This window comes from Salmo salar, chromosome 02, assembly GCF_965601325.2.
Source record: "Salmo salar chromosome 02, fSalSal1, whole genome shotgun sequence".
Lineage (NCBI taxonomy): Eukaryota > Metazoa > Chordata > Actinopteri > Salmoniformes > Salmonidae > Salmo > Salmo salar.
The window spans coordinates 61,875,879-61,889,991 of NC_138292.1; the positions used below are offsets into that span (position 1 = coordinate 61,875,879).

A 14,113-nucleotide genomic window follows, 5' to 3' on the forward strand; every position below is an offset into this window, starting at 1 on the left:
TCCAGCCACCGTAGTCATAGACTGTTCTCTCTGCTACCGCACGGCAAGCGGTGCCGGAGCGCCAAGTCTAGGTCCAAAAGGCTTCTTAAAAGCTTCTACCCCCAAGCCATAACACTCCTGAACAGCTAATCAAAGGGCTACCCTGACCTCTCTTTTACGCTGCTGCTACTCTCTGTTTATAATCTATGCATAGTCACTTTAACTCTACCTACATGAACATGAATATATTACCTCAATTACCTCGACTAACCAGTGCCCCCGCACATCGACTCTGTACCAGTACCCCTTGTATATAGCCTCGCTATTGTTATTTTACTGCTGCTGTTTAATTATTTGTTACTTTATTTTCTATTTTTTACATAACACTTTTTTTTCTTAACTTCTTAAAGCATTGTTGGTTAAGGGCTTGTAAGTAAGCATTTCACTGTAAGGTTGCTGTTGTATTTGGCGCATGTGACAAATAATTTTATTTTATTTACCTATTTCTCCATGGGTCTTTCTCTCTCTCTTTTGGAACAGATGAGGACAATGGAAAAATGGACACACAACACACTGTCATAACGTGCCCCTTTTGGGTGAGGATCATATAGCCCCCCCCCCCCCCCCCCCCCCCTCTCTCTCTCTCTCTCCCACCACAGGTTTATGGCAGTCATAAATACCAAACTCTTTTCCCCACTCTCCCAAAATGAGAATGAGAATCCCTTTCTTACCACAGAGAAAGACTTTGCAGTACGGTAACCTCAAAAGGTTGAATAATGTAACAATATTTCTCTATTCCAAACAATTGAAATTGTCTGTGGGTACTTAAAACCAATCATGTTGAATTCCTTACTAATTTGTAATGTAACTACCACAGCAGAACATCATAACTGTTTCTCTGAATGTGTATATTCTAAATATTGTGGAATGTATATGATTAAATATGAAACTATTTGTGAGAAGATGAAATGTGATGTTAGCCTTCTAAATGAGAGAATGGTTTTTCATATACAGTTTTAACTAGTCAGTGACCACACCCCGTGAGCAGAGACATTTACATCGGCGTCATGGAACGCCCCCTTTTCTACTCCAGTATAATAACCACTTCCGACAAAATGTACATTAGACCAAAACATGCCCGGTTGCTGCCGGTGTGTGAAGTGGTTCTAGCTGTGACCTGAATAATCAACCATTGAGATCAGAAAACATGGCGCTGTCGTAACATGTTGAAACGTTGGCAATTTAAATATAGTCAAGAGAACACAGGGACGAGGTCCCCGCATTGGAATGGCTATCACTCTATAGACCAAGTAGACTAAGGTGTGAGCCGGATGTTGCAAAATGGTTTAAACTACAACTCTACAAAAGGACAAGACCAGAGAACGTGGAGATCATCCCCACGCTGAAATGGTGAAGAAATCTACAAACTAAAGACCAGGCTGCAGCTGTTTAAATACTTTAGTCTGGTAAACGCATCCGCTCTAAGAACATTTCTGAATAGTACTCTGACGTATCCATTATAAAAACCTACAACTATGTAAGACTTTGCTCTCTGGTGGACAAACCAGAGACTTTCTGTCGACAATCTATCCAGCAGACGGACCGGCGGTCACAGAGAGGGACGACAAAGGCATACACCTGTAAATTGCATTTCTAAAATCCAAATGAGCGGTTGTTAGGGTCCATATTTACGATGAACGTATTGTATGTACTTCGTGGGTCCATTCTGTTCTCCCGCTCTTTCTTATCTGTCCCCACCCCTTTCCTTTGTCTACCAAGCCATCATATCGGTTTCGTCCACTAGGGACCTTTTCTTGGTATCATGTTAGTAACCAATGTATGACCTATTGTGTGTGTTTTTATGCAATTCTGTGATTAGTTAGTAAATAAATAATTAAGCCAATTTGTATATCGCTGATTCATGATTTATGATGCTAGGGTTCGTGCAGATATCCAAGGGTTTGCGACGTTCAGGAATGAGACTGATGAGGTAATACTACATTAATAGAAGACTGTAATTGATAAGATAATAAAATATCTGAAGAGTTCTATTCGGGAAATTGCAACTCTATAAACATGCACACACACACCTGTTTGGAACAGGTCAAACTGCCTCCTATAATTCCATGATTAACGTGTTTCAAATTAGTTTTCCTCTTGCAGATTACTCTGGAGTATAGTCACACACACACACACACACACACACACACACCACACACACACACACACACACACACACACACACACACACACACACACACACACACACACACACACACACACACACACACACACACTGCCCCCTCCCCCCGACCACACACACACTAATCATGGTAGTAAATCAGTGGCCAATCTCACTGCTAAATGTCCTCTAATTCGTTTCCATTTAGCGGATGTGAAGGGAAGGAACCAAGATGAAAGCCCATCCAATTTCCCCCCAGACAGAAATCTACTTCTGAATCATGATGTGTAACTGCTAGAATAGTCCATGTCTGCATCTCAAATGTCACCCTATTCCCTATATAGTGCACACATTTTCTGCGGAGGCGATAAGGAATAAGGTGCCATTTAGGATGCAGACTTTCTGGATGCAATGCACCACGACTATGTAATGTGTTAGTGCTAGAATAGTACATGAGAGATGGATAAAATGCACCTCCACCATTACTTTCCATTGTTACAATAGACAGGAACAAGCTTAGTATGTCCATTTAGTCTAACCCACTTTCCATGTCCATTATCATACATATTGATGCTATAATGGAGTCACAATCTTTGCCAGGCTTTAGAGATGAGGACTGGCCAAGAGCAATGCAATGTAATGAGTGTGTGTGTGCGCGCGCGTGCGAGAGAGAGAAAAAGAAAGAGAGGGAGAGAGAGAGCGAGAGCACTGAGGGCACAGGGTGCATGTGTGTATTATTGATGGAGATATGTGACTTCATCTTCTCCGACTAGTTTCTGGACTACATGATTAATGTGTTGTCTTTACATACCAAAATAGACCGCACCACTCATGTCATAGAGAATACAAAGAAGGAGGGAGGTAGCATAGGGAGAGAGAGAGAGAGCGCGAGAGAGAGAGAGCAAGAGAGTGTGAGAGAGAGAGAGAGAGAGAGAGAGAGAGAGAGAGAGAGAGAGAAAGAGAGAGACAATGAAGTGAGAGAAAGATGTAGAGAGCAATGAATGGAGCTATAGGAAGACAGTGAGAGATACAGCTAGGGAGGGGAGGAATGAGGGAGGGAGAGGGAGAAAGAGAGAGAGAGGCTGTTGATCGAATCCTAACCACTTTGGCAATAGTGATTCTAACCTTGAGCTGTCATGTCAATTAAAGCAGACTTGAATTTATGAGCTGGGGATGGACAGAATGAGAGAAAAGAGGAGGGAAGAGGGCGGAGGAGGGGAAAGACACTCTATTAAGCCTCAGCAGGAAATCACCGTGAGACAGAGGTCACTATATCTGCTGTCTTCTCCTCATCTCTTTTCTCCTCGCATATTTTCTTCACTCCAGTGAAAGAAGCAAGGATTTAAACAAGCTAGGCAGAGGAGAGGCAGTGAAGCTAGGCAGAGGAGAGGCAGAGAAGCGAGGCAGAGGAGAGGCAGAGAAGCGAGGCAGAGGAGAGGCAGAGAAGTGAGGCAGAGGAGAGGCAGAGAAGCGAGGCAGAGGAGAGGCAGTGAAGCTAGGCAGAGGAGAGGCAGTGAAGCTAGGCAGAGGAGAGGCAGTGAAGCTAGGCAGAGGAGAGGCAGTGAAGCTAGGCAGAGGAGAGGCAGTGAAGCGAGGCAGAGGAGAGGCAGAGAAGCGAGGCAGAGGAGAGGCAGAGAAGCGAGGCAGAGGAGAGGTAGTGAAGCTAGGCAGAGGAGAGGCAGTGAAGCGAGGCAGAGGAGAGGCAGTGAAGCGAGGCAGAGGAGAGGCAGAGAAGCGAGGCAGTGAAGCTAGGCAGAGGAGAGGCAGTGAAGCTAGGCAGGGGAGAGGCAGAGAAGCGAGGCAGAGGAGAGGCAGAGAAGCGAGGCAGAGAAGAGGCAGTGAAGCTAGGCAGAGGAGAGGCAGAGACGCTAGGCAGAGGACAGGCATAGACGCTAGGCAGAGGAGAGGCAGAGACGCTAGGCAGAGGAGAGGCAGTGAAGCTAGGCAGAGGAGAAGCAGAGAAGCGAGGCAGAGGAGAGGCAGTGAAGCGAGGCAGAGGAGAGGCAGAGAAGCGAGGCAGTGAAGCTAGGCCGAGGAGAGGCAGTGAAGCTAGGCAGACAAGAGGCAGAGAAGCGAGGCAGAGGAGAGGCAGTAAAGCTAGGCAGAGGAGAGGCAGTGAAGCGAGGCAGAGGAGAGGCAGTGAAGCGAGGCAGAGGAGAGGCAGAGACGCTAGGCAGAGGAGAGGCAGTGAAGCTAGGCAGAGGAGAAGCAGAGAAGTGAGGCAGAGGAGAGGCAGTGAAGCGAGGCAGAGGAGAGGCAGAGAAGCGAGGCAGTGAAGCTAGGCGAGGAGAGGCAGTGAAGCTAGGCAGACGAGAGGCAGAGAAGCGAGGCAGTGAAGCTAGGCAGAGGAGAGGCAGTGAAGCGAGGCAGAGGAGAGGCAGTGAAGCTAGGCAGAGGAGAGGCAGTGAAGCGAGGCAGAGGAGAGGCAGTGAAGCGAGGCAGAGGAGAGGCAGAGAAGCGAGGCAGTGAAGCTAGGCAGAGGAGAGGCAGTGAAGCTAGGCAGGGGAGAGGCAGAGAAGCGAGGCAGAGGAGAGGCAGAGAAGCGAGGCAGAGGAGAGGCAGTGAAGCTAGGCAGAGGAGAGGCAGAGACGCTAGGCAGAGGAGAGGCAGAGACGCTAGGCAGAGGAGAGGCAGAGACGCTAGGCAGAGGAGAGGCAGTGAAGCTAGGCAGAGGAGAAGCAGAGAAGCGAGGCAGAGGAGAGGCAGTGAAGCGAGGCAGAGGAGAGGCAGAGAAGCGAGGCAGTGAAGCTAGGCCGAGGAGAGGCAGTGAAGCTAGGCGGACGAGAGGCAGAGAAGCGAGCCAGAGGAGAGGCAGTGAAGCTAGGCAGAGGTGAGGCAGTGAAGCGAGGCAGAGGATAGGCAGTAACGCTAGGCAGAGGAGAGGCAGTGAAGCTAGGCAGAGGAGAAGCAGAGAAGTGAGGCAGAGGAGAGGCAGTGAAGCGAGGCAGAGGAGAGGCAGAGAAGCGAGGCAGTGAAGCTAGGCCGAGGAGAGGCAGTGACGCTAGGCAGACGAGAGGCAGAGAAGCGAGGCAGTGAAGCTAGGCAGAGGAGAGGCAGTGAAGTGAGGCAGAGGAGAGGCAGAGACGCTAGGCAGAGGAGAGGCAGTGAAGCGAGGCAGAGGAGAGGCAGTGAAGCGAGGCAGAGGAGAAGCAGAGAAGTGAGGCAGAGGAGAGGCAGTGAAGCGAGGCAGAGGAGAGGCAGAGAAGCGAGGCAGTGAAGCTAGGCCGAGGAGAGGCAGTGAAGCTAGGCGGAGGAGAAGCAGTGAAGCGAAGCAGAGGAGAGGCAGTGAAGCGAGGCAGAGGAGAGGCAGTGAAGCGAGGCAGAGGAGAGGCAGTGAAGCGAGGCAGAGGAGAGGCAGAGACGCTAGGCAGAGGAGAGGCAGTGAAGCTAGGCAGAGGAGAGGCAGTGAAGCTAGGCGGAGGAGAAGCAGTGAAGCGAGGCAGAGGAGAGGCAGTGAAGCGAGGCAGAGGAGAGGCAGTGAAGCGAGGCAGAGGAGAGGCAGAGACGCTAGGCAGAGGAGAGGCAGTGAAGCTAGGCAGAGGAGAGGCAGTGAAGCTAGGCGGAGGAGAAGCAGAGAAGCGAGGCAGAGGAGAGGCAGTGAAGCGAGGCAGAGGAGAGGCAGAGAAGTGAGGCAGTGAAGCTAGGCAGAGGAGAGGCAGTGAAGCTAGGCAGAGGAGAGGCAGAGAAGCTAGGCAGATGAGAGGCAGAGAAGCTAGGCAGAGGAGAGGCAGAGAAGCGAGGCAGAGGAGAGGCAGAGAAGCGAAGCAGAGGAGAGGCAGAGAAGCGAGGCAGAGGAGAGGCAGTGAAGCTAGGCAGAGGAGAGGCAGAGAAGCGAGGCAAGGGAGAGGCAGTGAAGCTAGACAGAGGAGAGGCAGTGAAGCTAGGAAGAGGAGAGGCAGTGAAGCTAGGCAGAGGCGAGGCAGTGAAGCTAGGAGGAGGAGAGGCAGAGAAGCTAGGCAGAGGAGAGGCAGTGAAGCTAGGCAGAGGAGAGGCAGAGAAGCTAGGCAGAGGAGAGGCAGAGAAGCTAGGCGAAGGAGAGGAAGAGAAGCTAGGCAGAGGAGAGGCAGAGAAGCGAGGCAGAGGAGAGGCAGAGAAGCGAGGCAGTGAAGCTAGGCCGAGGAGAGGCAGTGAAGCTAGGCAGACGAGAGGCAGAGAAGCGAGGCAGAGGAGAGGCAGTGAAGCTAGGCAGAGGTGAGGCAGTGAAGCGAGGCAGAGGAGAGGCAGTGAAGCGAGGCAGAGGAGAGGCAGTGACGCTAGGCAGAGGAGAGGCAGTGAAGCTAGGCAGAGGAGAAGCAGAGAAGTGAGGCAGAGGAGAGGCAGTGAAGCGAGGCAGAGGAGAGGCAGAGAAGCGAGGCAGTGAAGCTAGGCCGAGGAGAGGCAGTGAAGCTAGGCAGACGAGAGGCAGAGAAGCGAGGCAGTGAAGCTAGGCAGAGGAGAGGCAGTGAAGCGAGGCAGAGGAGAGGCAGAGACGCTAGGCAGAGGAGAGGCAGAGAAGCTAGGCAGAGGAGAGGCAGTGAAGCGAGGCAGAGGAGAGGCAGTGAAGCGAGGCAGAGGAGAGGCAGTGAAGCGAGGCAGAGGAGAGGCAGAGACGCTAGGCAGAGGAGAGGCAGTGAAGCTAGGCAGAGGAGAGGCAGTGAAGCTAGGCAGAGGAGAGGCAGTGAAGCGAGGCAGAGGAGAGGCAGTGAAGCGAGGCAGAGGAGAGGCAGTGAAGCGAGGCAGAGGAGAGGCAGAGACGCTAGGCAGAGGAGAGGCAGTGAAGCTAGGCAGAGGAGAGGCAGTGAAGCTAGGCGGAGGAGAAGCAGAGAAGCGAGGCAGAGGAGAGGCAGTGAAGCGAGGCAGAGGAGAGGCAGAGAAGCGAGGCAGTGAAGCTAGGCAGAGGAGAGGCAGTGAAGCTAGGCAGAGGAGAGGCAGAGAAGCTAGGCAGATGAGAGGCAGAGAAGCTAGGCAGAGGAGAGGCAGAGAAGCGAGGCAGAGGAGAGGCAGAGAAGCGAAGCAGAGGAGAGGCAGAGAAGCGAGGCAGAGGAGAGGCAGTGAAGCTAGGCAGAGGAGAGGCAGAGAAGCGAGGCAAGGGAGAGGCAGTGAAGCTAGACAGAGGAGAGGCAGTGAAGCTAGGAAGAGGAGAGGCAGTGAAGCTAGGCAGAGGCGAGGCAGTGAAGCTAGGAGGAGGAGAGGCAGAGAAGCTAGGCAGAGGAGAGGCAGTGAAGCTAGGCAGAGGAGAGGCAGAGAAGCTAGGCAGAGGAGAGGCAGAGAAGCTAGGCAAAGGAGAGGAAGAGAAGCTAGGCAGAGGAGAGGCAGAGAAGCGAGGCAGAGGAGAGGCAGAGAAGCGAGGCAGAGGAGATGCAGAGTAGCAAGGCAGAGGAGAGGCAGAGAAGCAAGGCAGAGGAGAGGCAGAGAAGCAAGGCAGAGGAGAGGCAGAGAAGCAAGGCAGGGAGGAAAATAATGAGAGGAGTAATTGAAACATGGATGAGAAAAACTGTCAGCGTCGAACAAGGGAGTCTGTGCCTCAGGTGTGTGTGTTTGCCTGTGTGTGTGTTACCAGTCTATTACAACTGATTTGGAGCTTTCGAATGTGAATTTGGAGAGCACAGTTTTCGTTCCCCTAATTAAAAAGTACCCAGAGGGGAAAGGAACATCTCCAAGAAGTATGAAACTTGTCGTCCTCCCAACACACACACACATACTGTTGTCCACACACACACACACACACACATACCAACTCCTACCTTCTCTCTCCCTTTTCCCAAATGTGTAGAGGCTTGCTAGAACTTTTTGTAGCTTGGAAAAAGAGCTGAGTAGGGAACACACCAAAACATTCTAAAGAGGGTACTTTGGAACCTGGTCACGTACAGTGAGTGTACAAAACATTAAGAAAACCTTCCTAATATTGAGCTGCACCCCCCCACCACCACCTTTTGCCCTCAGAACAGCCTCAATTCGTCAGGGAATGGACCCTACAAGGTGTTGAAAACATTCCACAGGGATGCTGGCCCATGTTGACTCCAATGCTTCCCATAGTTGTGTCAAGTTGGCTGGATGTCCTTTGGGTGGTGGACCATTCTTGAAACACACTGGGAACTGTTAAGCGTGAAAAGAAAAAGTTCTTGACTCAAACCGGTGCGCCTGGCACCTACTACCATACCCTGTTCAAAGCCACTTTTTTTTTTACACATTGTTAATCATGCCATGAGTACTTCCCAATAGGACCAACAGTTCATGGGAAAGGTGTAGAAGGTAGGAAGACATTGAGCGATATAGTATCACAAACACACACACACGCACGCACACACACACGCACAGACACACAAGCCCCCATAGACAGCCCACTATCTACCACATATACAGGACATTTGTAGCTCTTCTTCTCAGTATACACCCCCATAGTTCCCTGTTAGTGTTTGGAACATGGCCGCCCTACAAGCCGTACAAACTCTGTCCATGGATCAGTGTGTGAACCCTCTACCCTCCTGCTGGTGGCATCAAAGCCTGGCCTCCACTTCCTCTGTTCAAAAGGACCCACACTGTAAACAATGAGTCCTCAGCCTCTCTGAGTCTCTCTGAGACACACCGCACAGCAGGATGAGAAAGTCTTGAAAAAGAGACAGGGCGAAATATTGACCCAGTTTGGGGAGGACACACATTGTTGGAGAGAGAGTTAGAGAGAGAGGGAGAGAGAGATTTAGAGAGAGAGAGAGAGAGTTAGTGAGAGAGAGAGAGAGATAGAGATCATGAGCTCATGGGCTCCTGAGTTCTTCAGCAAAAAATAGAATTATAGATTGATATGACTTATATTTAATGTACTTTTGTTTATCCATTTCACTTATATTTAATTTACTTTTGTTTATCCATTTCACTTGCTTTCCCATGCTAATAAAGCCCATTGAATTGAATTGCACTGAGAGTGTGTGTAAGTATGTGTGTGAGTGCGTGTAAGTATGTGTGCGAGTGCGTGTGTGCGTGCGCGCGTGTGTGTGTGTGCGTGTGTGTGTGTGTGTTAACTATACTTGTGTGGACCACAAGTCCACACAAGAATAGTCAACGATCAAAAATTTGACCAACTGGGGATATTTTGTTGGTCCCCATATAATCAAATTCTATTTCCAGGGGGTTTAGGGTTAAGGTTAGAATTAGTGTTAGGGTTAGAATTTGGTTTAGGGTTAGGAGCTAGGGTTCGTTTTAGGGTTAAGAGCTAGGGTTAGGTTAGAGTTAAGGTTAAGGTTAGGTGTCCGGGTTAAGGTTAGAGGATAGGGAAAATAGGATTTTTCATGTGACTGAATTGTGTCCCCACAAGGTTAGTTGTACAAGACTGTGTGTGTGTGTGTGTGTGTGTGTGTGTGTGTGTGTGTGTGTGTGTGTGTGTGTGTGTGTGTGTGTGTGTGTGTGTGTGTGTGTGTGTGTGTGTGGTGTGTGTGTGTGTGTGTGTGTGCGCGCGCGCATGTGCGTGTGCGTGTGTGTGTGCGTGCGCGTTAGATACTCACTCTACTGGGGGGTTGAGGTCATCAGCTTTGGTCTCAAAGAAGCGCAGCACCTCCTCACTCTGAGACAACTGAGGAGGGAGACGGACCAGAGCCTGAGAGAGAGAGAGAAAGAGGGAGGAAAGAGAGGGAGAGGAGGAACAGGGGAAGGAGGGAAGGAGAGAGGGGGCAGAGGGGGAAAGAGAGAGAGAGAGGGGAGGGAGATCATCCTCTGTAAGATGCAGAACAACGATGCACCACACAAAGTAACTCTTGGAATGATGAACTACGGAGGATGCATTCCTACATCCATTTTATGTTCTACCTTTACAATACATAACAGTATAATCCTTAGCCCACAGTTTGGCTCCAATTCAATGGAAGATCATATGTCAGCCTATTCCACTGAGGATGGACATCCATTTGTAATGGTCATGCTAAGTCACACTACTATAGGAACAGATCAGTAGGAGCCAATGACAAGGTAGACATAGTGGGCATATGGTACTATATTTGAGATTTATGTTGAACAATATCCATATCATATTCATGGAATTTATTTCACAGGGACAGTGCACAACTTTAAATGAATGAATATTCCATTGTTCACAATAACAGCAAATACCCGTCCGTACTCATATGATCATTTTCTGGTCATGTGTTATTGAGGAAGTGTATACTATATTAAAAGACAGCTAGTGATACAGATGGTTTGGCTCCAACCTCTTACAATCCCTTGAGAGGGCCTTCTGTGTAATCACTATCCTTCTGTTGTTTGTCTTGTGACAACAAACAGGAAGTAGTCAGTAAACAGTAAAGTTCACATCAGAAGATGATGAGTGATAGACAGGCAGAACAATCTCTTAACATCTCCAAAAATAAACACATTTTAAGACATATTAAGTAAAAAGAAAATGAGCTATTTTCAAACCTTTAAAAGTTGAGTAAGCAAGAATTTTGTCCACAAATGTACCAACATTTCTATTATGTAAATAGTTTATGGTTAACGATTGCAATAATGTAGTTATTTTGTCAGTCCGAACAGATTCACAAATCATGGGAATTTGCCGTGCTATGCAGACGTTGACTCCCTCCGAGGTATTTGTTTCTAGGCAACCTCCCTGCCCTGCCCTTGCCGGGCCAAGCCTGCTCCCTCCGTGGCTAAAACCAGTGTGAGAAACATGCTAACAAATGTTTGTGCTATGAAATTAAAAACATACTGCACTCTGACACACAAAACGTATTTCCTGGATGTGTTATTACACAAAGCAAGGAAAGTTAATTTCAAAACGTGATGTAACTTTACTGGAATTTGCTGCTGTTTTAGGTAAATAATGAACCTGCTAGCTTCTGACAGGACTGACTGCATCTTTAAGTTGTGTTTGGGCATTTATATAAAGACTAGGCACTAGTATCTGGAGGTTATCAAAACTTAGCATCAAAGTTGAGAGAAAGTCTTTCAAAATGTTGGATTTCACTGATTATTAGATGTGGCCTTGGACAATAAAGTCCACCCTTTTATCTGTGTTTCAAGGCAGAAAACTGGACACCTTGTCTCCCTAGAGAGAGAGAGCGAGAGAGCGAGAGCGAGAGAGAGAGCGAGAGAGAGAGAGAGAGAGAGAGAGAGAGAGAGAGAGAAAGAAGCCTTGCTATTGAGAAAGGTTGCCGTAGGCAGACCTGGCTCTCAAGAGAAGACAGGCAAGGGGCCTCCCGAGTGGGGCAGTGGTCTAAGGCCAGTAGAGATTCTGGGTTCGAGTCCAGGCTCTGTCGCAGCCAGCCGCGACCAGGAGACCCATGGGGTGGCGCACAATTGGCCCAGCGTCGTCCGTGTTAGGGGAGGGTTTGGCCGGCAGGGATGTCCTTGTCCCATCGAGCACTAGCGACTCCTGTGGCGGGCCGGGAACAGTGCATGCTGACACGGTCACCAGGTGTACGGTGTTTCCTCCGACACGTTGGTGCGGGTAGCTTCCTGGTTAAGCAGGCATTGTGTCAAGAAGCAGTGCGGCTTGGTTGGGTTGTGTTCCGGAGGACGCACCTGCTCTCGAGCTTCGCCTCTCCTGAGTCCGTACGGGAGTTGCAGCGATGAGACAAGACTGTAACTACCAATTAGACACCAGGAAATTGGGGAGAAAAAAGGGTAAAAAAAAGGGAAGAAAGACTATGTGCACACTGCCCACAAAATGAGGTGGAAACTGAGCTGCACTTACTAACCTCCTGCAAAATGTATGACCATACTAGAGACACATATTTCCCTCAAATTACACAGACCCACAAAGAATTTGAAAACAAATCCAATTTAGATAAACTCTCATATCTATCTGTGCAATCACCGCAGCAAGATGTGTGACCTGTTGCCAAAAGAAAAGGGCAACCAGTGAAGAACAAACTTTTACTTTATCTATTTGCCCATCGTTACAACACTGCATATAGAGATAATATGGCATTTGAAATGTCTTTATTCTTTTGGAACTTGTGTGAGTGTAATATTTCCTGTTCACTTTTTAGAGAGAGAGCCAGAGAGAGAGAGCGAGAGAGAGCGAGAGAGAGCGAGAGAGAGAGAGAGAGCGAGAGAGAGCGAGAGAGAGCGAGAGAGAGAGAAGCTTAACAAAGGGGAAACGATACCAGCTTTTTTGAAGTTAGACTGTTGAATGACCAAAGGCTTAATTTTGGGGGGAAAACTTTGTAGAAAACCTTCGTTAAATTAAATACTCAACCGAGGGCATAGCCTTCATCTAGCTTTTGAAAGAGTGGGTAGCTTTTTAAAGTCTATCTTTTGTTGGGCACTCAGAAGTGTTCTTGTGTGCTCTAAACTAAACAGAACTAGGTCAAATCTCTTTCTAAAACTTCATGACCAGAATAAACCAAAGCCTTAGAGACCAGTAAGTATGACAATGTGTTTTCAGACGAGCTAAGTATTTGAAAAACATTTCCTCAGATGGGCCGTTGTAGGTTTGCTAGCTTGGTAACTGCCCCTGAACATAGCAAAAACGTATATACTTTTAAAACTCTGCAACAAGATGAGTTAAGAGACAAGACTGTATTGCATCACGTATTTGCACAGAAATGTGAAAACAACAACACCATCTTATTGTGTGTCAGGTTACCATCTGTCACCTCTGACCCCTAACATGTGACAGGGGGGACCCCAAGTGGGACAGGATGTTTACAGCGTGTGTGTGTGTGTGTGTGTGTGTTTTGACCGTAATGCCTCCTCGCTCACCCTGCAGTAGTCATCGATGAAACGTAGCCTCTTCATGGCCACATCACGCACATGACTCCGCCTGAACAGGATTTTACCTGAGGGAGGGAGGGAGGGAGGGAGAGGGAGAGGGAGAGAGAATAGATGAGAAGGGACACATTTTAGATGGTAGAGAGTGTAAAACCGTAATAAATTAAAGACCAGTACAATCCTGTCTCGTAGCAGTGGGTTTGTTTGTGTATTACCACAGGCTAACACTAGATGTCAGTCACACATGAAAGACTTCTGAACCACTACAATCTCACTCTCATACTCTCATACTGAACGGTCTTGTCCTGCGTGGACCTCTAACTGTGTCTTGCCCTCTTAACATATCAAATGGGATTTAAGCGCTTGGAGGTTATGTATCTAGTCTAACTCAGTGACTTCAAAGAAAAATGGCACCAGCCAATCAGAACACCCCCTACTACAGGGTATGCCACGGTCACTACAGTCCCACAGGAAGTGATCATATTACCCTTCCTGTGAACTGAAGACACAGAGGAAGAGAGGAAGAGCTGGGGACAGACTGTGTGCGTTCTGATTGCCAGCAATACATCGAATGATGAATAGTAGAGGGGTAATAGTGCAGTACTGGAGTTTCTTAGATCAGAGACCATCATGTAAACAACAGGCAATCTTCAACCATAACTCTGACTTGCAATACCTAACCCAAGTCTTTGATGGCCAGCTGCTAGCATTGTGTGTAATTGAGTGAATCCTATGGGTACCATTTCAAAGAAGTTGCCATGGACACATTTCCACATCTGGACTTAGACGAAGATATTGTTTTTGGTGCGACTAATTTTGTAACGCTGCTGACTACTGCCCTCTTGAACAGGTATCTCTTGCAAAAGAGATGTTATCTCAATGAGACTATCCGGTCAAAATAAATGTTACAAAAGGTATGTAAACAGATAGAGGTGGATGTTTTGGTTGACATCCAGGTGGCTTAATGTGAGGTGGGTTGGCGGGGTGGGGATTGCCTGACGACTCTGAATTCTCCCAATGCTACGTGCTGGCTACATACCTCAGCTTGAATCTGCCATCATAGAAGTCGTTTGCGGCTTCGAGAGGTGTTGTACAAAACAAAGTCATCAGCAAATGGATAATCTCTAACCAGAGTATTAAAACCAATGACCAATATTCAAAACATCGCTTTACCTACATGTGTTCTGGCTCGTGCCCAACCCATCGGTTTCTGGGACTGTGATAACCAAGGGGGCCAGCAGGGAGCTACAAAGGAAGGAGCAAGACCGTGGT

General features: G+C 48.4%; 1 protein-coding gene across 5 annotated transcripts in view; it reads right to left on the minus strand.

The window, feature by feature from the left end:
* Positions 1-14,113, minus strand: part of LOC106586780 (SH3 and PX domain-containing protein 2A) — a 121,620-nt gene that overhangs the window by 71,708 nt on the left and 35,799 nt on the right. For all 5 annotated transcript variants that reach the window (XM_014174425.3, XM_014174414.3, XM_014174408.3 and 2 more), the window contains exons 4-5: positions 12,833-12,909; positions 9,637-9,728 (exon numbers count right to left, since the gene is read on the minus strand). In XM_014174425.3, coding sequence (XP_014029900.1) covers positions 9,637-9,728; positions 12,833-12,909 — 169 coding nt within the window. The remainder of the gene's footprint in view (positions 1-9,636; positions 9,729-12,832; positions 12,910-14,113) is intronic.